The sequence below is a fragment of the Heteronotia binoei genome, chromosome 2, assembly GCF_032191835.1.
Source record: "Heteronotia binoei isolate CCM8104 ecotype False Entrance Well chromosome 2, APGP_CSIRO_Hbin_v1, whole genome shotgun sequence".
Classification (NCBI taxonomy): Eukaryota; Metazoa; Chordata; class Lepidosauria; order Squamata; family Gekkonidae; genus Heteronotia; species Heteronotia binoei.
This window is the reverse complement of record NC_083224.1, coordinates 79,008,038-79,033,426: the sequence shown is the minus strand read 5'-3', so window position 1 is coordinate 79,033,426 and position 25,389 is coordinate 79,008,038. Positions and strand designations below refer to the sequence as shown.

General features: G+C 43.9%; 1 protein-coding gene across 5 annotated transcripts in view; it reads left to right on the top strand.

The window, feature by feature from the left end:
* Window positions 1-25,389, top strand: part of ATP2B4 (ATPase plasma membrane Ca2+ transporting 4) — a 245,815-nt gene that overhangs the window by 196,982 nt on the left and 23,444 nt on the right. For 3 of the 5 annotated variants that reach the window (XM_060231398.1, XM_060231402.1, XM_060231400.1), the window contains exons 7-17: window positions 2,715-2,750; window positions 5,298-5,459; window positions 8,674-8,888; window positions 9,411-9,653; window positions 11,741-11,982; window positions 14,518-14,752; window positions 18,060-18,239; window positions 18,760-18,847; window positions 19,093-19,199; window positions 19,923-20,114; window positions 20,900-21,113. In XM_060231398.1, coding sequence (XP_060087381.1) covers window positions 2,715-2,750; window positions 5,298-5,459; window positions 8,674-8,888; window positions 9,411-9,653; window positions 11,741-11,982; window positions 14,518-14,752; window positions 18,060-18,239; window positions 18,760-18,847; window positions 19,093-19,199; window positions 19,923-20,114; window positions 20,900-21,113 — 1,914 coding nt within the window. The remainder of the gene's footprint in view (window positions 1-2,714; window positions 2,751-5,297; window positions 5,460-8,673; window positions 8,889-9,410; window positions 9,654-11,740; window positions 11,983-14,517; window positions 14,753-18,059; window positions 18,240-18,759; window positions 18,848-19,092; window positions 19,200-19,922; window positions 20,115-20,899; window positions 21,114-25,389) is intronic. The other 2 variants (XM_060231399.1, XM_060231401.1) reach the window with 1 other exon arrangement.

The following is a 25,389-nucleotide window of genomic DNA, read 5'->3' as shown; positions in this document are numbered from 1 at the left end:
AGCAGGTTCTTCTTACACCTGTAGACCCTTTAACGGGAAGTTGACACATAATTATAATGATCCAAGTCCTCCACAAAGTCCGTTGACCCAAGGACTTCACCATCAAGCATATGTCTCTCTGGCTCCTGTTTTTTTTAAAGTAACTATTTGAATTTGAAAATATGGAGTTTGATTACCTAAAGCTAGGTAGAAGAGCATTGTGGGATGCCTTTGTTCAGCCATCATCCTTGAACAGTTTGAAAGAGAGAGGTGGCCTCTGAGAGAATAGCTCTTTCTGCTGGTAAGCCCTCATGTAGAAGGCCTATTAAGTCATGCTGTTATGAAAAACAGTAGTAATAATATCTGCAGGATTTTTAATGTATAAAATGCTTCACAGTTTTCCTCATATTCATCACAAGAACCCTATGATATGCTACTCTTATTTTTATTTTGCAGAATAATAAGCTCAGAATCCAGAACAGTTAGCCTGAGCAACAGTGCTAAATACAACCAGAGTGAGGTTTTTTTGGCCAAGCGGGTCCAGGCCAATCCAACAGTATGCATAAGATTATATTGGCTCTAGAGTCATATGAGTCTAATTCATTCTGAGTTTCAAGCAGTAGCTTTAATTTCCGAATAAGGAAACTTCTTTGGAGTCCTTTCTCACTTTCCACTGAGAGGGAAAAGAGAACCTTGGTATGTGGTTTACAAAAGCAAAGCCTTGCCCAGTTTACTTACCATTAGCAGAAGAGGCATCTGCACTTTAAAATCCATCTGGTAAACCAAGTGAAGATAAGTAAAAATGACCAGATGATGGGATCTCCAGCATCCTCCCAGTTGAAGTGATGCTAATAGACAGCATTTGTCAAAAGCATTAAAGGGACGCTTGAAGAGAAAGGTGACCATATTGTTTCCCCAGTAGCTGGATGGAGTCAGTCTTGTCTCTCCAGGGAACATTTTTTGTTGTTGACCAGGGCTAAAAATAACATTTCTCAACTTCTTGGGGAGAAAACAACCTGGGGTTAAGAAGTTAAGTGGGTATATGAGTGAAAGCCAGTCACTTCTTCCTGTTTTTTTTAAACTGAAAAATCAAGAGGAAATTGCAATAACTTCAGTTGCTGTTTGCTTAATGAAACTATGTTTCACTTCTTTCATGATGGAAAAAATAATAGCCATAATTCAAGGTATGTTTGGGTTCCTTTGTGCACAGATGCTCTGCAGAATCATGTTAACCCCTTCTTGTTGTCAAGGGATATAACAATGTTTGTAGCACAGTCTACAGTTGATGAGATTAGAGCCTTACCTGTTACTTTAGGCGTCCAAGTATTTAGTGTAGACTTCTTCTGCACACTGGTGTTGCCAAACTTTAAGCAATTAATCTTAGCAATTTGAATGCCCTCCTGCATAAAATACCCTGCAAGTAGAAAGCTAGAACATCAGGAAATAGGCAAAGATCAAACTTTTGCCCTTGATGTACTGGTTTGTTTCATTTTGTTTTACACTGAGGGAACTTTTGAAAATGTCACCCTCTACCTGCAACCTGAATTGGCGCAGTCAGGTATCAAGGCTCTACCATCTCATTCTGCTGGGACTGTAAACTGGGCCCCAGTCCCAAGTACAATCCTATGCAGTTGCATATGTGTAAATCTCATGGAATTTATGCACAAGTATGTATGAAGACTTGCATGCTCACTGTTAATCACTGCAGACTCATTGCCCCATCACACTTTTTGTCATCTTCCCATACTTGCAAACAGGGAAGCTAATGAATGGGTGGAATTTTTTTTCTTGTTTACCCAATTAATGGTCAGTGAATGATTAACTAGCATTACTGACTAGTGAGTGCAGAACCAAGAGTGGTAGTTGCTCCAGGTTAATTCATGTTCAGGTTAATCCTTGTGTACATGGCAGAAATCTCCATGGTAAGTTCATGCTAAATGACCCAGGGCTCCTTCACAGGAGAAGCCAGCTGTCTCTGATTGCCAAGAATATATATAGTGCTGGCTGTCCTGCCCTACGTGACAAAAGTGAATCTTCATTTAATTGCCTTCTTTTGTTAGCACTGTTCATGAAACTGCCCTGAAAAGAAAGGTTGATTCAATGTGTAATTCTCAAAACAACATCCATAACTCCATAAGGAGATAGAAGCAGTTTGAGGAAGAATTTTAAACTGCTCTTCTACAATATTACTTGATTACTCATTGGGAGTGTAACTCAAGGGTAGCCTGGAGCTGCAGGTAGTGAAAAAGTTCCACAATATTAGGGTGGTCCAGATTTTTTTAAACCATTTTGATTCAGGGAGGCTCACTTTGGCAGACTTTGAAAAACTCTAGATTAGAACCTCAGCTTGGGAACTCTCAAAGAGTAATTCCCCAATACATGTGGCATTTGTGGAAATACTGGGAATGGAACTAAAATTAATCTTGGGCTCTCCTCTACACTTCAGTCCTATGGACATAGTTCTGTTCGTTCAGATCCTCTGTTACAACAGAGTGAGGGCCAAGAGCTGGAAAATGGGAATTGACAGTGACATTAAATAGAGAGGGATGTTGAAATACTCCAGCCCTGTTGCAGCAGTACTCAGCCCAGATGGCAGCTTCACCATACAGAGCTTTCATCCCATGTCTGGCAGCCTGCCCAAGAGAGCACTGAGCCCCCCTCCCCTCACCAGCAGGACCATCGATGTCAAGAACCATGTGCTCAGTGCTCCACCCTTTCTCTCTTTGTCTGAACAGGTAAAAAACCAGGAGTCCCTGAAAATCGCAACAAAGGTAACCAGCCTCTCCATCCTTTGAACCAGCACCACACTAACTACTGAGCATTCCTCCTTCCTTCTTCCCATGAGTCTGTGCTCTTTGTTGCTATGGCGGGAATCTCGCCTTGTTGTTCTAGAAGAGGGTGTAATGATTACCATAGTGCTAGCCCCCCACCTTGCTCTTTCTGCCAACTGGGTGTTTATCTGTGACTGGCAGCTTCCCATAACTGGTGCCAGCCTCTGGTAATTTAAGATTGCACCTTTTCCTACATTAGTTTCTTAAGTGTACATTTCTTTACTTAGAAAGGGCAAATTATATCAAACACAGGATAAAAAACAAAGGTGGAAGGCTTAGAGGGCCCTAGAAGGTTCTCTTGCCTCACAGTGAAGTCCATGAGATGGTAGTAAATCTAAGACACTGGACTATTTATTCTGTGTGCACCATAATATTTCAGCTTTCTGTAATTGAACTTGTCACATACATGTAATAGGGGCTGCAATCACACACGCTGAATAAAGCACTTTCAATGCACTTTCTGGATTTTGCCAGTTCTCACAGTAAAATCCAGTTGGAAAGTGCACTGAAAGTGGATTGAAAGTGCATTATTTAGTGTGTGTGATTGCAGCCAGGGTCACACGGACTGGTCTTTCCCTATCTCCCCCCCCCCAAAAAAAAAACATCCGAACTTTTTATCAGACCCCTCTGGTGGGTCCAGCATGTGTAGTCATTACACTCTGTTCTTCTCATGGCCTTTTGAATCAAAGTGAATGTCTATTCTCTGATATGTTTCACCCCCTGTTCTTTCCAGGCTATGGTGAAGAAGCCCATTTCTGCACCTGTCTGTTCTCCCTTCCACACCTTCACCTTTCTCTTTCTCTTCCTTTTATCAGCAGTTTTGAGTTTTCCCTCCTTCTGACCTGAACTCCTGGGTTATTTTGGCATTGACTTTGTGCCCTGTCATGTCTTAAGTCCTCACTGTGCAGATCAGTTACAAAGCAGCCATACATTCTTTCAGAACTCACTCCACTTTGAGAAGAGTTGACATATGTTTACTTATAATGAGAAATCTGGTTTCTAGTCTGTATAAAATACTTCTCAGTGTTTGTAAATGATGAATAGACAAGAGATGAAAAGAAGTGTGTAACACAAGAATCTACAGTGTTTAGGATGGCAGCTAGTGGTGGCTTGGTTTAAAAAGCCCTTTAGGGATAAATCCTCACCTCTGGCAGGTGACATTTGCTGCAGTTGTGCTGATATGCACCAGTTGAGGGTCCACCTTTGGTTCCAAAGACATTGTGGGCTGGATCACAAAGTCTAGGAGAAATGAACTAACAGATTTACTTCTCACTAGTTGACTCCAGTGGTGAGATGTCCCTTTAACATGCCAGGAAATTTCCCAGGGTCCTTGAAAACTACAAGTGATGAAGAGCAAGCCAAACTGAGCCTCTTCAGTGCTGGTAGTGCTGCAGGGCCCAGTCGGCTCAGGCCGAACAACTATGCTAGCAGCAAGAAGAAACAGAGGCTAACTCATTACTTGCTGCTTCTGTCACTGGCTGGGTGAAAGCTGAACTGCCTTTGTCATGCTGCCCAGTTCAGCTTACTCCTGGGCCATGTGAACATCACCACCCACTCCTGATTGACAGTCCTTGTCCACTCATAATTAACCTTCCCCATCCCCACACCACAAATGTTTTTATGCACCTTGGGAAACACTATTGTCATTACAGTGCAAAGGGATCTAATCCAGCACGGACCTGCCAGTTAAGACAAAAACTAGTTTTGAATCTCATTGCCTCAATAGATTGGTGAGGTCACAATTTAAAATAAAAACCAACTTATTTTGTTGTTTTCTTAAAGCCACAGTTCCTCCAGATTTTAATAAGGATAACTTATAAGTCTGAGCTTTTAAGTCAGTTCAGAGGCATCCTAAAAATCAAACAGAAGTATTCTCCCTGATGGTCTGAGAGATGTATTAAGCACATTATGGTTGCTGGGATGCTGACCATGGTATTTAAAACAATCAGTATTGGCTTGGACTGAGGAACAGAATGCTACCTTTATGGCATGGAAGTCTGAGTATAGAAGCTGTTCATGTTAGGTTTTACACCCTGCCATCTTGCTATCTCTGTGAGGTAAGTACTGATAACTTGATCTAACAGAAATGCTAATGGAGAAGATGCCTTGCACAGGGACATGCAGCTGGTCAGCAGCAGAGCCAAGAAGTAGATCCCCAGAGCTGTGGCTTCTGTGCCTTCCTCGCAAGGCTGTCCTTCCTTCCAGTTGTAGTCAACAGAACTGTTGTATTTGCCTTGGGAGGAGTGGAGATTCTCAAGTGCTGGTTCATTCATCAGTGCCAGGAGGATACGGAGCAGGACTCCCTGGACTGTCTAGGTTTTCATGTTATCAAGTGTCTGTGTGTGCTGTTGGGGTTCCTGTGCACTGGGATTTTCTCTTTCTCTTTCCACCATCCTTCTCTCTCTGTTGCGTCTGAAGTTTTGTTTTGGTTTTGCATTGGGCTCTACTTCCCACTCACTCTCACTGTTTGTTTCACCCTGGATCCAGCAAAAACTCAGGATGGTGTGGCCCTGGAGATCCAGCCACTGAAAAGCCAAGAAGGGGTGGAAAATGAGGAGAAAGAGAAGAAGAAAGTGAAGGTCCCAAAGAAGGAGAAGTCAGTACTGCAAGGGAAGCTCACCCGCTTGGCAGTTCAGATTGGAAAAGCAGGTGAGCATGTTCTGAGAGTTCTTTATCAACTTTCTACAAGATCTACTTTAAATTGATTAGATTTTTCCTATTAAAGCAGAATTTGTGCATGGTCAAAGAAAACAGATCCACACCAGGGCTGCAAAATTTAGATACAAATCCAGTGAAGATTCCCAATGGTCAGATCTGACTTGGGGACCCAAGCATGCCTTTCTGCTACCTATGAAACCATCTATTGATCCATGTAGTTTACTATTTTCTGTCTGACTAGCAGTAGCTTTTCAGAGTCACAAGCAGAGAAAGGACTTCCCTGCATCCTGAAGTCCTTTTCACTGGAGGAGCCAGGAACAGAGACTGGAACCTTTGGCATGCAGAGCATTTTTGGTACATTTTAATCCTGCCATTCCTTCTAAAAGCTCAGAGCTGGGTCCTTTGGGTTGCCTTTTATCTTCATAACAATCCTATGAAATAGGTTAGGCTGAGTGTGACTGATCCATCCTAAAGAGAAGCACTTTGGCCATTTTATGTCCAGTGAAGTAAATGGGCTTGGGGCATTACTGCTGCTTAGGCTGGTGAGATTCCTGGCAGAGTGGAGAATTTGCCCTACCACAGTTTCAGTGGTACAGTGCATGCTTAGTATGTTCCCTATCCAGTCTCTCATCATCTCCAACTGAGGAACCAGAGGCAGCAGCAGGATTAAAGAAAACTTCTACCTGAAACCCTGTAGCCCGTCAGAATAGATAACACTGGATTTGACAGTATAAGAATGCTTGCATTTAAAGGGGTAGAGATCTGTTCCTCTCTGTTAGTGCTCTTTCTTTCATCATGTATCCACAACAGGATGCTGTCAAGATGTGTGGTCCTCGATTAAATCTCTCATTTTAATGATTAACTAAGTGCAGAAAGTTGCAACAAAGCCCCAATGGCCTTTTAAAAGCATTTAGAGGAAAATCACTTTGGGAGCAATTGAGTGAAGGCAAGGGGGTTATAATTCTCTTCCTTCCTACCATCTTTCCCAATTCCAAATAATTCCCTCCCACAAAATACCTTTTCCTTTACAGAAAGCAAGCCTGTTTTGTTTTGGTTACATGCAATTTGCACAGAGCTTGTAGTTCTTAAGTTCTTAAGCCATTCTTGGGAGACCAAAGGTACCCTCCTTAAATTCACTGGTAGCTGTTATGAGCTTTCCACCACCACCTCATCACTGAAATACAGTTAACATAAATCATTAGCAAGTAATGTGAACTAGGGGCATTTATAATTGATCTAATTGCACTTTGGGTAATCTCAGAGGAAGAACTTGGCAAGTAAATCATCTTGATATGGTCTTTTTCACACTGTGATGCCAAAAGAAATGGTAGCTGCTACACTCCAGTCAATCAAAGTGACCAAAAGCCATCCAGCCTGGGCCAGTAAAGCCTACATCTTGCCAGTCTCTGTCCTTTGAAACCTCTTCTATCAGGGCTTTAAAAAAACCCCTCAAGGACATTATTTGTTTTGCTTGCTGTTCTGCTGTTTGCTCTTAAAGTAGATTCAGAAGTAATTGTTTAAATAATTTTGGGCACCTCTGAGGATGAAGATGAAGAAGATGATGATATTGGATTTATATCCCGCCCTCCACTCTGAAGAGTCTCAGAGCGGCTCACAATCTCCTTTACCTTCCTCCCCCACAACAGACACCCTGTGAGGTGGGTGGGGCTGGAGAGGGCTCTCACAGCAGCTGCTCTTTCAAGAACAACCTCTGCCAGAGCTATGGCTGACCCAAGGCCATGCTAGCAGGTGCAAATGGAGGAGTGGGAAATCAAACCCGGTTCTCCCAGATAAGAGTCTGCACACTTAACCACTACACCAAACAGGATGAGTTGTTACAGTGAATATTCACATTCTGACGAACAAATCCCAAGTAATTGCCTGGTAGCTTACCATGTTTGTGTGGTCTTCACATTTTAGTGAGGAGGTGATTTTCTTTCTATCTGTCTGTCTATCTGTCTATCTAACTATCTCCCGCCCTCCCCACCGAAGGCAGGCTCAGGGCCGCTCACAAACCAAGGATCAACACAAACACATTAGTGTGACCGGTAAAATAACCAACAATAAAACATAAAAACAATTGGTTAAAACATTTTGCATGTGCTACTATAATAGTTTCAGGCAGCGATTGAATTCTGGTGGTTAACTGTACTCAGAGGTCTCAGGATTACCGTAGCATGGTAGGATAGGCCATTGGTGGTGTTCTTATGGGCCAGTCCCGTTGCTGCAGTTGTTACCATCATGTGAATGCCTGGTGGAAGAGTGCCATTTTGCAGGCCCTGTGAAAATGTAAACGCTCTCGCAGGGCCCTAACCTCCTCCGACAACTCATTCCACCAGCTAGGGGCAGCAATGGAAAAGGCCCTGACTCTCATTTTGAGCCTTGCTTCTCTGATGCTGGGGACTGTCAACAGGTTTTGAGACCCTGACTGAAGTGCTTGCTGGGGCATGTGCAGGGAAAGGCAGTCCCTAAGGTATGCAGAACCCTGGACATATAGGGCTTTAAAGGTAATGACCAGCACTTTGAAGCGAATCCAGTACCCTATCGGTAGCCAGTGCAGTGCTTTCAGCACAGACTGAATGTGTTCCCGTGGAGGAACTCCCATTAACAGCCTGGCTGCAGCATTCTGCACTAGCTGAAGTCACCGGATTTGGGAAAATTGCAGCCCCATGTAGAGAGCATTGCAGTAATCAAGTCTCAAGGTGACCGTCGCATGGATCACTGTTGCCAAGTTGGCGCGTTCCAGAAAGGGGACCAACTGCTTTGCCATCCGTAGATGGTAATAGACTGACTTAGCAGTGGCAGCTACTTGGGCCTCCATTGTTAAAGAAGGATCCAAGAGCACTCCTTTAATCTTGGGCACCAGCGTGAGCTGGACTCCAGTTGAAGGTCGGTAAATGAACCTTCGGTTCTGGACCACAGTGGCTCAGATACAGGACCTCTGTCTTTGTCAGATTTAATTTCAGTCTACTCAGCCTGAGCCACCCCGCCACAGCATGCAATGATGCAGACAGATCTTCTGGGGTGAAGTCAGATTGGCCGCCCATCAATTGGTGCTATGACCACTCTCTCTCTTATTGCAGCGCCCACTAAAGTCAAACTCATTCCTACAGCTTTCCTTCTAGCTGTGGCTGGACTGCAGTCTTAGGATATGCTAGAGGCTTGCTCAAACTAACCTTGCTGTTTCTTTTCTCTTCCTGCTCAGGACTGATCATGTCAGCCATCACCGTCATTATCCTAGTGCTGTATTTTGTGATTGACACCTTTGGGATTCAGGGAAGGCGCTGGACAGCTGACTGCACCCCTATCTACATCCAATATTTTGTCAAGTTCTTCATCATTGGTGTCACTGTGCTAGTAGTGGCTGTGCCTGAGGGCTTGCCCTTGGCAGTCACCATCTCTTTGGCTTATTCTGTGAAGGTGAGCAGGTATAGACTGCCAGGGTGCGGAGGAGGAGGAGGGTTTTTCTGTAGGATTGCTTTGTTTCCTTTCAGACTAGATTTGGCATGTGATGACAGATGTATTATATGAGGGAGCAGAGTGTATGTGCTATTGCTTTTGAGAGCATATGAAAGGAGTTTTCTGTGTATGTCCTTGATTTTATTTGCAGAGGCAAATGGAGGAGTTTTAACATGCTAAAACTGGAAAAGGCAGATACTTTAACCCCAGGGTTCAAAGACTTCCAGCCTCTTCCTAACATACTGAAAGTTTAATTATGTTATTTAGTGTGCTTTCTAAACACAGCATAGCAGCATTAGGTTTCAAAAAATTGTATGTGTTATTGAAGACTGGAATAAATTTCCTGATGATAAAGATTTTCTGGATGGTCCTGGCCTGCTTTGATTTGGCGGCTGTTTAGGGGACATTTCATGTTCACTAACTGGTCTGTGTTAGAGGTACTAAGACTCTGACTACTCCAACTGATTGCTGTGTCTTCCACAGAAAATGATGAAAGATAACAATTTGGTTAGGCACCTGGATGCTTGTGAAACCATGGGCAATGCTACTGCTATCTGCTCGGACAAGACCGGTACTCTCACCATGAACCGTATGACTGTGGTGCAGGCCTATGTGGGTGACACCCACTACCGACAGATCCCTGACCCTGAAGCCATCCTGCCTAAGATTCTGGACCTCATTGTCAATGGTGTTGCAGTCAACTCTGCTTATACTTCCAAAATACTGGTGAGTCCTAGTTTCATTGCATAGGAGCTGTCACTTGCAACCATTCCTATAATCTGTCAGGGCATGTGGCTTCTGTGGGCCCATTCACACACTGTTCAGACTGTTGTTCCATGTGAGCTGTTCTTCACCAAGTGTTTAAGGGCATTGTGTAAGTCAGGTATTGCAAATATAAGCCTGGGCATGTGTAGATATGTCTTTTATGAACTTTTCACCTCTTTTAACGAGGAAGGATTGTGCAAATCTGGCCTCTACACAAATGTACATGCATGTGGATTGACAAGCTGACACAACATTGTATGTATGCAGTACAGAAAAGTGCATATGCCTACTTCTTCCATCCCAGGACAACCCTGGTCAGCATACTTGCTGAAGAACCATGAAGCGCCATGTTAGATTTTAAGATGTAACCAAAGACCATTGGTCCTGCTTATTTATTTTAAAAGCAAACGTGTTTCCCTCTTGATCTTTCTGTTGGAAAAAAATGCAAGATGAATAGCACATATGTGTGTGCTGGAAACCTGACTTGAGTATCAATATGGTATAAAGGGGAAAGCAAAAGTTTGCTTTAAAAATAAATAAATAAACAAGAGCCAGTTTGGTGTAGTGGTTAAGTGTGTAGACTCTTATCTGGGGGAACAAGGTTTGATTTCCCACTTCTCGACATACACCTGCTGATGTGACCTTGGGTCAGCCACAAGTTCTCTCAAGGCTGTTCTGCTCAAGAGCAGTTCTGGGAGAGCTCTCTTAGCTCCAGCTACCTCACAAGGTGTCTGTTGTGCGGAAAGGAAGGGAAAGGAGATTGTAAGCTGTTCTGAGACTCCTTTGGGTAGTGAAGGGTGGGGTATAAATCCAATCTCTTCTCTTCTTCACTTGTGCATTGGCTGCCCATTGTGCACAGTCCACAGCAGAAAACCTGCAACGCTCTTCAAAAAATGCACATTTTGGCCCCTCTTTCTCAGAAACAGTAAAGTGAATATCAAACTGTGTAACATTTAAGCCTTCCAAACTCCCCTGTGAGGTGGAGAAGTGCTGAACAGGTGGGTCCTCTGATACAGGACTGACAAGGAAGAGGCTGAGTCCCAGTCAGTTTGAGATCAGAAGTGTCCTCACAAATCTGACAGCTGAGGAAAATCTGCTAATATCTCCTTTTCACAGACAGGAACTGACATCTAAAGAGATTAAGAATTTAGACTTTTGAGAGATAAAAATAACTCCCATATAGCTAACCTGTTTTTGCATTTTTCCCCATAAAGTATAATTTTACCTTTAAAATTCTACTCAATGGGGGTGGTCACGCAATACCCAAACATCCAGATGTTTGTCATGACCAATGTTCCCTCTAGCTGCAGAGTCTTGTGAGCAAAAATTCTACTTTGTGAGCTACTGGTATTAACCTTGTGAGCTATAGGCAACAAAGTTGTGAGCTACTGCATAAATTATTGTGCTCTGGGGTCATCCTTCCTGAGCTAAGACAAAAATGTGTGAGCTGGAGGCTAAAAATCTGTGAGCTAGCTCACGCTAACTCAGCTTAGAGGGAATACTGGTCATGACATATGACGATGATGACATTTTTGTCTTGCCTTTCATCCAAAGAGCTCAGGGCAGCAAATGCACTTTTATTCCCAATCCCACACCTGAATTTAGTCTTTGAAGCAACCCTGTGGAGTAAGTTAGGCTATAATGGAATGATGGCCCAAGTAACTTCATAGTTTAGCAGAGTTTTGAATCTGGTCTCTCTGGTCCAAGTCCCACGTTCTATCTACTGCATTATGATGGCTCTCAGTGCTGTTCTCTTCATTTTTATTTATTTATTTTGATTATTAGTCATTAATTCTGTGCAGTGGTCATCAGGGCCGGACCTAGGGGGAGCAGAGGGGGGTGCTTGCCCTGGGCGCCAATGGAGGGGGGGGCGCCAAATTGGGTATAGAGTCCATTGTATTCTATGGGACCACAAGATAGAATGGCCGATAAGGGGGCGTCATTTTTTTTTTCATTTTGCCCCCCCTCAAAAAACATGTAGATCCAGTCCTGGTGGTCATAGCTAATTTGTGTAATTTATCAGTTATTTTTCATTTTGAAAAATTCAGCCACCAGAAAAAGAAGGGGGCCTCCCACGCCAAGTTGGAAACAAGACAGAATGTGCACTTTTGGGCTTCGTTCTGGACTTGAAACAAGACTATCAAGCGGTCCGCAATGAGGTGCCTGAGGAAAAACTCTACAAGGTCTACACCTTCAATTCAGTCCGCAAGTCTATGAGTACAGTGCTGAAGAACCCCGATGGAAGCTTTCGCATGTACAGCAAAGGAGCCTCTGAGATCATCCTGCGCAAGTAACTTCTCTTCCATAATGCACCATCTGTAATATGTGTGTTCATTTCTCCTTGCACATCCTGTAGTACAGCTGGTGGCCTATGAAATTTTCCGGGAATCATAGAATGGGGAACTGTATTGTAAATGGGAGGAAAGAACATTCAGAATGTGGTATCTGAAATAACCTCTAGTAGCATCTGCAGAAATGTAAGTTTACCAGCCAGACTGTTGCTTTCCTCGGAGTGTTGATTTGCCACAGAACTTACATTTGCCTATATTTTAACTCCTCCCCCTGAAGAAGACAGGCAAATTCTTTAGACTCAGTTGAGAAACAGTCAAAATTGCAAGGAAGTTCAGAGGCATGTGAGTTGCTTTATTGTAGTATTTATTGTCTGTGGGTATCTCTGCACTAATAGGTTTGGCAAGGACCAAAAGTGGCGCTAAATTATTTATTTATTTTACAAAAATTATTTCCTACCTTTCTATCTTTACAAGGACCACCAAGGCAGCTAATAAAACATACATAATAAAATCATGTTAAAACTATTAACAGCACCCCAACACACATAATTAAAACAATTTGAAAAATAGATAAAATATACATAAAGACATAAAGCAACAATTAACAAATTGGTCAGGAAGGAGAGATCACTGAGAGAACCCCAAACAAAATTTTAAAAGTCTTCATCTACTGGCAGAAGAGGACAACAGAAAGGAATAGACCACTCTTCTGGGGAGAGAGTTCCAGCGTTTTGATGCCTCTGCCAAGAAGGCCATCTCCTAGATTGCTAATCTCAGAAGGCAAGGGCACCTGAACCAGTAATGGTCAGGCAGCTCCAGGCCCCAGTAGGGTTCAATCCCCAGAAGTTGACATAATTTCCAGGTGCAGACACATGTATAAAATACCAAAAAATAAAAACCTCAAAAGGAGCAAAAGTCTTTCTAGCCACTTTCATAAATTCTTTATTAATACATAAACATTAAGATTCTCTACAATCAAATAAAATTATGCTTTTTATGTTTGCATTTTTAATATTCTTGTCACGCTCCGGGTACCTCCCCCGGTCTCCCGGCGCCGCCGTCGCCCCTCCCGGGCACTCTGGGGCGTTCCCCGGAGGTCTCAGAAACAGGGGTGGGAGCCAGGTTACTTCACCGCAGGCCCCCGTTCCCCTTCTGGCTGTGCTGCGGCTCCTGTCGCTCTCTCTCGGGAGGCAGCCTCCATAAGCACTGGCCAGCTTCCTCCCCGACCTCCTCCTTCCCTCCCTTTATCCCCCCGTCTCAGTCCTCCCCCCTCCTGGGTTCTGCCCCTCTCTGGCTCCTCCCCCCCTTCAAAGCCCCAGACGCCCGGGAGAGGCGGGCCGGGGCTGGGCAGCCTGGGCGTGCCTCAGGCGTCTCGGACTTCTGCAGCTTGCTGGGGTGTGGCGTCTCTCGCGACCACGGGTCAGGCGGCTCTCCTCCTCTCTGCCCAGCGCTGGGCTCAGCTTCTCCCTCCTGCTCCCCGACGTCTCGCTCTGGCCAGGCTCCTCGGACCCGGAGACGGGCGCGGTGGCTGAGAGGCGCCGTTCGGGCGGCTGTTGGCACTCTGTCAGCCCAGGTGAGGGGTGGGGCCGCCGCGGAGGCTTGGGAAGGCGTGGGAGGCTCTCGGGGCGGCGGCGGAGGCCGGGAGTGGCTGGCAGGCGCCGGGGGGTCTCCCTTGCGTAGTCCTCGCCCGGGCTGGGCGGGACAATTCTCCATACAAAATATTAAAGTACATGGCTGATCAAATAATATTTTCATTTTTCCCAAAATATTAATTGCTTGGATTTTAGCACAGAGCTTTATTTCTACATTTCTCCCAGACAGGAACCCTCTCTTAATTTTACTGACTGCTGTCACAGCATAGAGTTAAAGCTTCCATGTTAATCACTGAGGATGAGAATTGCTTAATTTTGCAATTTCTTGATTTTTTAATGTTTACATTAGTGTAACCTTGACTATGAACACCTAACTGTGAACATAACAGTGTCCTTCATTATGTTGTCATTTCTTTGTGCCTTTGAAGTGCCAGATACAAATGTCTGACGTTCTAGAAACATTTTCTAGAGTTAGATCTATCAATGCATACTACCAAGACAACCACAAAAAAACCCAATTCTTTAAAGGGCTATAAAAATAGGACTTGTGCAACTTTGAGAGTGTCCGCCATAAGAAAGTGAGCAGAGGAGCTCTAAAAGATCCTGGTATGAGTTCTTTGAACACAATCCTTCTTGTAAGGAACAAATGGAAATTGTATTCCTAGACATAAAAAATGTATGATTCATATAGCAATAAGACTTTTGTGTCTTGTTTTAATATTAATAATTTTATAGTTTTTTTAAAAAAAAATATTTAATTGGATTGCTTTTACTTTTTGAGCCACTGCAAGCAGATATCTGGAGAGAAGGCACATAACCTTTCCAAATAAATAGGGCACACTTTCTTGATTAAACTTACATATGTGTTTAAATCATTGCCTTTGCTCAGATGGACAGAGTCTGTGAAATGCTGCTTACGTCTTTGTTTTTGCATTGATGCAGATGCACAAAGATCTTGGACAAGGATGGGGAATCCCGAATATTTAAGGTGAAGGATCGGGACGAGATGGTGAAAAAAGTGATTGAGCCAATGGCTTGTCATGGGCTACGTACTATTTGTCTGGCATACCGAGATTTCCCTGCTGGTGTTGAGCCTGACTGGGATGCTGAGAATGAGATCCTGTCAGACCTTAGCTGCATCACCGTGGTGGGCATTGAGGACCCAGTTCGGCCAGAGGTACCAGAACAGCACTTCTCCTTTTCCTGTGCTTCCCTAGTGGCCTGAAACCACCCTTTTCCTAGCCAGTCATATTTGTACCCTTTCCATTTGTTCGACTCCCTTTTTGTCCCCTATGTCTCTGTTTTCCTTTCCTATGTGCTTCGCCTCAGCTTTGGTCTCTCACCAACTTATTCTGGAAGTTATATCCCTGATCTGCTCTTTTCCAAACTGTCTTCCATTTGATCTATCTGGTGAGCTCCTTCCTCTTTCTACTTCCCCACACCTTACTCAAGACCACTATTCATCTTTTGCTCTTCTCATTCACTTATTCTGCATTGAACACTTCTTGTGTCCACAGATATATATTGGAACTTTATCCTTCCTCTCTCTTTCTTCCCCCCCTTTTTCCATCTGCAGTTCTGTTTCTTCTCAGCTGCTTGGCTTATTCTTTCAGTTTGTTTTCTCTGCTCCTATTTTTGCAGCATTTACTGCATTGTGACTTGTGTCATCCCGTCACTTCCCCTATTCTGTATCAGAGGGTTTAAGATCCCTACCCTTTGAAGCTACGTTTCGTATCAGTTGTGAAGTTCACTAGCCAATAAGATTGCCAGATTCAGTACTATGCAGGACCTCTGTGAGTTTAATACATTCCTTCTGTGCCTTCCATCTGTTGCAAAACAAGGAGAAATTAAGAGGTGCACCTTTTCCCCTTATGGGTTTTCAGCAGCAAGAAAAAACTGAATCACTTGAATTCCACCTTATCATGCTTTTCTTAATAGTATTGGAAATGCTTTATGAGGAAAGGAGTTGACAACCACGTTTAAAAGTTGCACAGAAGAGCAGATCCTGTTTCGCCTGTTTGGTGATCAGGGGCAAGGCACATGCTAAAATTCTTCCTTCAGTGCAACTACTAATGGACTCCATCCAGAATTAAGGCTACTTCAGTTTACAAACTTCACAGAAGACACAGCAGAGATTCTGGCAGGTAACAAAGGCATCTGCAGGAAGAGAGGAATTAGCCATTATGCAGCAACTGTCTCCTCCCCCTGCTTCTCCCCACCTACCCCACTCTGTTTTCTCTCACAGCTTTTCTACAAAGATGACAGACAGATAGCCACTCTAACACAATAAACGCTCCCCTACCTACCTCTTGATTACATTTCAAAGCTAGTCCCCTGCATGCTTCTCTCCTTAATTAGATGTTGAAGTATCGGGGGTTGGGAATGGCTTTGCAGATGCCCTGCATGCACTCACTCAGGAGGCCATGATTCAATTTGCTGATTTCTTAGTAATATCCCCTCCCTGTTCAGGCTTGTTCTGTATGAGATAAACCTACTAGAGCAGTGATACACCAGTGCAATAAGTAAAACAGGGCAGGGCAGGAGGCTTACTTGCTACGTCAGAGTGGCAGAATCCTCCCAGCTACCAGGGGTTCTCAAGTCACATTGCATCAATGAGCAGAGTCAGCAAAGTGATTACTTCTGCCCAGAGGCAAGGATCAGAAGCTGTTCATAGAATCATAGAGTTGGAAGAGACCTCCACGGTCATCTAGTCCAACCCCTTGCACAATGCAAAAAAATCACAAATACTACACACACACACACACACACACAGTGATCTGCTCCATGCCCAGAAGATGGCAAAAAACATTCAGGATCCCTGGCCAAACTGGCCTGGAGAAAAAGTGGCAAACAGCATTTCCCTGGGCATGTAAAAAGGGGCCATGAGAATGAAGCACTGATGCAACCTTTCTTGCCCTCCTTTTCATGATCTTCCTAAATTCACAGAATCAACTTTGCTGTCAGATGGCCATCTAGCCTGTGTTTAAAACCCTCCAAAGAAGAAGAGCCCACCACCTCCCAAGGAAGCCTGTTCCACTGAGGAACCACTCTGTCAGTAACTTCTTCCTAACACTTAGCTGAAAATTCTTCTGATTTAATTTCAACCAGTTGGTTCTGGTCCGCCCTTCTGGGGCAAGAGAAAACAACTCCACACCATCCCCAAGTACGTGAAGATGGTGATTATATCACCTCTCAGTCATCTCCTCTCCAGGGTAAAATATCCTGTTCCTTCATCCTTTCCTCATAGGACTTGATCTCCAGACCTTTCACTATCTTCATTGCCCTCCTCTGGACATATTCAAAACCTGTTGCTTGCTTGAGATAAAAAATGGGGGCAGGGGGGAGAGATTTATTTATTTAATTATCTGGATGTTTGCCTTCACTTACCAACTGAGATAGCCTTTCCTCTCTTCTTACAGTTTGAATTTAAACAAAGCATGGAAGGTTCAAGACCAACTTAATATTGGCTTTTTCATGCAGTACAGAATTCCTACATGGAAATCACTTGCATTTTGGACTTTGCAAGGAACATGTCACAATTGTACATGCCTGTGTTTAGCTCTCCTCTTTGGATGCATTCCGGCAGGACAACCATTTATAAGTATAAGAATTAGATAAATAAGTGTGCACATACATTTCCTTGCCTGTGCTGGGAAGATACCATTGGCTTCTGACTTCTAAACCTTGACATCTCAGCTATATAATGCCGATGTCACCTGTAATTATACTGCTTCCCACTCCTAAGAGCAAATGTGAACATTCTTGTTCTGTGATGTCACTGCAACAGACAATGTGATTGTGGAGTAATCATCATCATCATGTGGCATTATGTGTAGAATAGCCAGGTGATCCTAAGATTGTCCGGCAGCCAGAAAATCTAGCTCTTTAGTGTTATGCTCCACTGGGTAGCAAGCTAGACTTGTTTTTAGGCAAGCAAAAATTCAGAGGTGGTATGCCATTGTCTGCCTCTGCATCATGGCCCTAGTATTCCTTGGAAGTTGCCCTTCCAATTCCTAGCCACAGTCAACCCTGTTTAATTTCCAAGAGCTGACAAGATTGATCTAGCCTGGGCTATCCAAGTCACAGTGATTGTGGAGTGCCAACAGAAATGAGCAACATCATGTTACAATGGTAGTATGTGTGTTGGCTCTGGTACTGTGCTGAACATGGGAAAAGTCTGGCACTGGGCATCCTGTTCCATCACAAGCTTCCATAAGATTTGCATTAAATTCATGAGAGTAACCCAGATTGTTCTCTTTCTTTGTGATAATCTAGAATACTGGTTTGTTGTCTTTTATAGCCTCATGGGGGTTAAACAGGGCATACACATTATTAAAATAACTTTTAATTGGAGCAGTTGAGTTATTTTTTTGTGATCATAATCCCAGGTAGTTGTTGTTGTTTTTTCCTTCTTCCATTTCAGTCTTGTCCATCATTTTCTTCTGTCTCACACTCCCTAGCTTACTGATGTTGTTTGCCAACAGGTGCCTGAAGCCATCGAGAAGTGCCAGCGTGCTGGTATTACAGTACGGATGGTTACAGGTGACAACATCAACACAGCACGTGCCATTGCTACCAAATGTGGTATCTTACTGCCTGGGGAGGACTTCTTATGCCTGGAAGGGAAGGAATTCAACCGGCTCATCCGCAATGAGAAAGGAGAGGTAAGGACAAGGTTAAGGACAAGGGTGTGGGTCAAAACCTGCTCACAGTTTTGTCTGTGTATCCTGAGAACTACTCCTTACTGAAACATGCCATTCTCTATTGTGCCTTTATCTTTATTTACAAAAGCTTGACCTGTGAAAAAGACTTTCTGCTCCAAACCACTGGCTTGGCAAGGCTAGAATGCAGCTATAGAGGAAACTCTCTGTAGCATCTCATGGTTGTCTTTATTTATATGCATTTGTTATGATGTCCCAAAGGTGCAGCTGAACTGACTGTAACCAATTGTTGCTAATTTATAAATAAATTTGCACAAAAACGTATCACTGTCTTGGACCCATATAACAGCTGATTATTTCTAGATGAAATAATTATGCTGTCCTCGGAATATCAGATGTAATTAGGTTCCAGTGAGAGTTCTCAGAACCTTGCAGTACTTACATCTGGCGAGGAAAGGCGGGGGGTTATAATGCTCCTGTTCAGGGCCAACTTGGTTTTTACGTTCCTGGTTTTGCTTCACAGGTGGAACAAGAGCAGCTGGATAAGATCTGGCCCAAGCTACGAGTCTTGGCTCGTTCTTCCCCCACAGATAAACACACACTTGTGAAAGGTAAGGTCAACTAAGGAGGTGGCACCTGCTCCCCAGGAAAATGTCTGCAGGATAGTTGGAGGTGTGGGGTGGGTGTGGGGTGTGTCTGGGGCAGGGGCAAGGACTCTCTAGGCAAGTGGGCATGTCTCCCGAACAAAATGTTCAGGAGGTTTGTACAGCTGAAGCCATTGAATTGCATTTCAGCTGGTTGGGTTTCTTTGTTACCCTGCTAACATTTGTTAACTTCTTTTAACCCCATATTTCAGGTATTATTGACAGCACCATTGGAGAACAAAGGCAAGTGGTAGCTGTGACTGGGGATGGCACCAATGACGGCCCAGCCTTGAAGAAAGCAGATGTTGGATTTGCAATGGTATGGACTGTTCTTCTTCAGAAAAAACTGTGTTGCAAACCAAAACAGCAGGGGTGGGAAAGAGTGATTTTCGTTTGAGTGCCTTGGCAATTTAAAGCTGATAAGCATTGGCTTAAGAGGCTGGAGAATGGAGAGAGGAAGTGTGTGTGCTAAAGCTCTATTTTTATTCTGCTCTGTTTTCTGTTGCAGTTTTTGCAGAAGTCAGAAATGTTACAGCTCAGGACAGAATCTCACAGCCCCTGGGCTCAGTAGGACACAGCAGGCAAGCATTAGGAAAAATTGGTCACTGTAGGGTACCTGCTTAATGCTCCTGAAGCTTTCTGGGATTTTTTTCCAGCAACGGCAGATTCTGTAGAAATTGACTGCCATCATGTGTCTGTAACTGAGTTTTGCAATAAGCCTAATAACCTCTCATGCTGCTTGATCAGCTGCCATGGTTCTTCATGGAGAAGAAGATATTTGAGCAGAGAGTTATTGGTTAACTTTGCATCTCAGATTTGTTGCAAGGAAGGAAAGAACCACAGTAATTAAGCCATTTATGAAGGCTGGGCATTTCATTCCTCAATTGCTTCTTCCAGACTTGGGACAAAATTAAGGGATTATTCATATAAATTCTACTGCAAAGTTATGGTCCACTGCTGAAGGGGAGTGATGCTTTCCAATCTGGTGCAACCTTGGTTACTAACCACTCCCCCACTTCTCCTTTCTCATTTTCTCTTCCAGGGCATTGCTGGCACAGATGTTGCTAAAGAAGCCTCAGACATCATCCTGACAGATGATAACTTCACAAGTATTGTCAAGGCAGTGATGTGGGGACGCAATGTGTATGACAGCATCTCCAAATTCTTGCAGTTCCAGCTAACAGTCAATATAGTTGCTGTCATTGTGGCTTTCACAGGTGCTTGCATCACACAGGTAATGGCAGTTGATGGAAGGCTTTCTTTGTGGACAAGTGCTTATAAGCCACCAAGATGGATTTAAAAGCATGTGTTTGGGAGTCTGTTTCTAGCTCTGCTCCTGCAAAGTCATTGCTTAGTCTTGGACGTTGTTAATGTTGTGTGTTTTGATTTTTTGAGCTTAGAGATGGTTTAGCCATAAGCTTTGGGTTTTGCTCACATCAGTGGGTCTGTGTTATGGAACAGGGTGGATTAGATTCAGACATAAGAAGTGCTTTCTGGGAAACTTCAAAGGTCCATCTTGACCAGCATTTTCAGCAGAAGCATCTGGATCCTTTGCCTGATACTTAGCAGGACTGGGGAAGATGTTTTGTCCCTGGCATCTGATAACTGGAGCTACGTTGCTTGCTAGAATGGATGATTTAAATTGGTTATTGGGGCTAGTGGCCTAGTATGAATTTTGCCCAAAATCATTGTAGAGAGGCCTGACTTCTCTGGCACTAAAGACTGAATCAGAAGTTTTTGTAATCATATTTGTTCATATTTGAAAACTAGAACTGTGGTTATGTCAATTAAATGAATGCTGAAATTCATAAAATTATATCTGAAGCCATCTGGCTGTGCACAAATGATTTGGGGTATGCGCCCCTTTGGCCATAAATTGGTATTTAACCCATTAGTAACATTGGGTCTAAGCATATCTGCTGTAAGTGAAAAGTAGACAGGGCTAGGGACATGAGGATAAATGGTCATGAACTGGATGTTTTTGGCACTTCTTACTGAAGGCTTCTTCACCTTTTGCAGGACTCTCCTCTAAAGGCTGTTCAAATGCTGTGGGTAAACTTGATCATGGATACCTTTGCCTCATTAGCCCTTGCCACAGAACCCCCATCAGAATCCTTGCTCTTGCGCAAGCCGTATGGCCGCAACAAGCCACTTATTTCCCGCACCATGATGAAGAACATCCTGGGGCATGGTGTGTACCAGCTCACCATTATCTTCACACTGCTCTTTGCAGGTAAGTGTTGTACAGTGTTATATGTAATCTTGAAGCGGCAATGGACTAATAGTGAATTGGGTCTTCTACTGGTTTATGGAAAACCTAGATTCTACTCACTATTCTGCTTTTATCCATTGGCAGATTGTTAGGGCTCATATCCCTGGCAACTTACAGGTTAAGTGTTTTAATGTATAGGAAGGGTCCCTTTCCAACAAGGTATTTTCCTCCTTCTCATGCTTTGATATCATGAAAACCAGTCATGCAGATGGCATATCACCAGTCACGGACTAGCGGGTTGAGGGGGAGGGGTGGCACTACTTATACAGGAGGCTTACTCCTTCTGGGCGCTCCTGCCTCCAATGATTGCCAGCATAGAGTGTACCGGACTGTTATGGGATGTCGGGGAGAGATTGTCTATCTAGCTGGTGTACTGTCTACCTAATGCACCAGCCAGTGCCAGGCCATAGCAGACTGGGCATTGGAGTACCCACGGCTTTTAGTCCTGGGTGATTTCAATGTCCATGCTGATGACGTGAACTCCTTACAGGCAACAGACCTGGTGCCTTCCACGGCGACACTGGGGCTCTCACAGTATGTAACAACTACTACCTATCAGGCCAGGCACACGCTGGATCTGAGCCTTGCAGCAGGAGTTACAGTGGACCGGATTATTGCCGAGGCAGTGCCATGGTCAGACCACTATGCCCTGTAGGCCTGTATGGTCATGCCACCACAACCCTGTTTAGAAGGCGAGCACATTTTGGCTTGCCCATGAAACCAGATGAACCCTATGCAGCTTCAAATGGCTCTGCAGGATCCTTGGCCCCCTGGCAACGCATTAGATGAATTAGCGGAGATGTGGCACCAACTCTCCACAGCCGTCGACAAGATCGCTCCCCGGCGCCCTCTTCATTGCCATTCACAGCTTGTACCATGGTATACCCCAGAATTATGGCTGATGAAACAGCAACTTAGATGGCTAGAGAGGCAATGGTGGCATGCCCATGACGAAGCAACAAGAACATCTTATAGGCTGTTTATGAAGTCCTATGGGATGGCAACCAAGGCTGCAAAGAAGGCTTACTTTGCAACCCAGATTGCATCTGTGAATTCTCGCCTGGCCCAATTATTTAGCACAATTCAGACCCTTACAAACTTGCCACAGAGCAAACCAAACGATAGGGAATTGGAAATTGGCTGTGAGGCTTTTGCAGATTTTATTGCAGATAAGGTCCTGTAACTCCGCTGCAATCTCCCTGCCAGTTTTGATACAGTAAGTGAACTCAAGGCTCTGAGCACGTCCTTTGGTTCAACCCTGGATCATTTTGCTTCACTCAGCTTGGAGGAAGTTGACAAGGTCCTCTGTACTGTACATCCCACTACCTGCAATTTGGATCCGTGTCCGTCCTGGTTGATTCGTGCTTGCCAGACAGAATTACGAGCCCCATTGCAGGAGATTATCAACAGGTTCCTGATTGAAGGAACCTTTCCCACACCCCTTAAGGAGGCAGTGGTACACCCTCTTTACAAAAAACCATCTCTGAACCTGGCCATATTGGCAAACTACTAGCTGGTGTCGAACTTGCCTTTTTTGGGTAAAGTCATTGAGAGGGCAATGGCAGTACAGCTACAGGGATTTTTGGATGATGCTTCCGTCTAAGACCCATTTCAGTCTGGCTTCCATCTGGGCCGTGGGATGGAGATAGTATTGGTCGCCCTCATGGATGATCTCTTGAGACATCTGGATCGGGGCGGCTTGGCAGTGCTGTTGTTGTTGTTAGATCTGTCGACTGCGTTTGATGCAGTCAACCACCAGCTACTGTCCCGCTGCCTCGCCAACACAGGGATTCAGGGACAAAGGGTGGCTATAGGGAAGCAATCGTCCCAGAGGCACCCACTAGTATGTGGTGTGCCTCAGGGGGCGGTCTCTCCCCAATGCTGTTTAACATCTACATGCGCCCTCTTGCTCAGATTGTCCAGAGATATGGGCTGGGTTGTCACCAGTATGTGGATGACACCCAGCTCTATCTATTGATGGGAGGCCAGTCCAGCTGCACCCTGGAAGATCTGGACCTGGCATTGCAAGCCATAGTGAAATGGATCAGGCAGAGTCAACTGAAATTGAATCCAGCAAAGACAGAGGTCCTGTGCCTAGGTCGTGGCGGTCTGGGTAGAAAGATTCCTCTGCCAGCCTTTGATGGAACGCCTGTGGTGCCAACTCCAAAGGTCAAGAGCTTAGGGGTGGTCCTGAAGCCTTCACTGATTATGGAGGCCCAGGTAGCAGCCACTGCCAAATCTGCATTTTACCGCCTTAGGCGGATAAGCATGTGGCTCTGTACCAGCTTGGCAACAGTGATCCATGCGATGGTCACCTTGAGATTAGACTACTGTAATGCTCTCTACATGGGGCTGCCCTTGACTCAAATTTGGAGGCTGCAACTGATGCAAAACGCAACAGCCAAGTTGCTAATGGAGCTACCTGTACGGGAACACATTCAACCTGTGCTGGAAACGTTACACTGGTTGCCCATGGCATTCCAGATTGGTTTCAAGGTGCTGGTCATAACCTTTAAAGCCCTATATGGACTGGAACCTGTCTACCTTCGGGACCATCTCTCCCTATATGTACCCCAGAGAGCACTGTATTCAGGGTCCCAAAATCTTCTTAAGATCCCCAGACCGAAAGAAGCTCAATTGTCAACCACCAGAGCATTCTCAGTAATCGCCCCCATTCTGTGGAATGTCCTTTCCAAAAGCATCAGGGCCCTGCAGGACCTGCCACAGTTCAACAGGGCCTGAAAGACCGAACTGTTCAAACTTGCTTTTAACGGGTAAGGGGAGGTGGCTATTATTCCACAGCACTGACAATCTCACTGAACTAACATAACTGAAAAAAGCAACATCAGAATAACTAGAACATCAACATGCATCTTGGACATGCATCTTCAGACTGGCCTTCGCTGAAGAAAGAAGCTGCTAAGGATAACCGCCACCACAAAAGAACGAATAGCAATAGCACTTTTATTAATTTAATTTAATTAATTGATTAATTTTAAACTCATTAGAATTTTTAAATGTTGGATGTAACTTTGTTTATATAATGCTGTTAGCCGCCCTGAGCCTGCTCCGGCGGGGAGGGCGGGATACAAATAAAATTATCTATTTATCTATCTATCTGTCTGTCTATCTATCTATCTATCTATCTATCTATCTATCTATCTATCTATCTATCTATCTATCTATCTATCTATCATCTATCTATCTATCTATCATCTATCTATCTATCTTTTTAATGACTATATAATGGAAATGATTTATTGTATATTTTGTTTTTAATATTTTATGTTGTTTTTATTCATTGTTAGCCGCCCTGAGCCCATCAGGGGAGGGCGGGATATAAATCTGATTAAATAAATAAATAAAATCCAGTTCTGATAACTTGACAGATCCTATTCTATGATGTGGGTTGTCAAAACCAAGGAGGGGAAATCTGTACTGTGTCAGTAATTCCATGTGTGATCCTGAAGAGTTCAGGAGTATATCAAATGTGCCTCTTAGTGTTTTCAAACAATCCATGCAAGTGAGCTCTTAAACTCTTTATACTACAATGCCTCCCTCTCGAAATGCAGGAAAATTATATCCTCGAAGGGCATTTAGCAATTACCAATAAAAAACATAAGGCACTGTTATAATGCCACACAGTTTTTCTACTTCTCATTTCTTCAGATGGTGTGTTTAAATTTGGACAAATCCACCCACAAAGCTCTTGGCTTCAGCTCCACTGAGAGGCCTTCCTGTTTTTCCAATAGCCCCTTAATAATCCTTTCTTCAAAGAGAATCTAGATTCTGTACTGTGAATAAATGGATGCAAACTGTGCTTTGGGGCACGTCTGATTTGCAAAGGAATAGGGTAACATAAAGCAAAAGGAAGTGAAGACTGGTGAATCTTGAAGAGTTGTGTATGGTGGAAAAAAACTGTGATGAGGAACTATTCAGTAAGACAAAGAAATTTTTGTCCTCCACCACAATATGTTTTATTCTGACTTATATTAAACAACAAAAAGTTGACCACAAATAGAACTTTTATTTTTACTATCACCTTGCTGTTTCCTCTCCTGTACCACTGCGACCCATACCCCAAGTGGCTGGTGGAATGAGCAGGCTCTTGGAATGCAGGGAATATTACTCAGCCAAAGAGCAGCTAAGCTGCCTCTGTGCACTTCCTTAAAAGGTGGAAGTTTTCTGCAAAACATTTACAAAGCTCAAGCACCCATGAAAGTCTTTTATCCCAGGT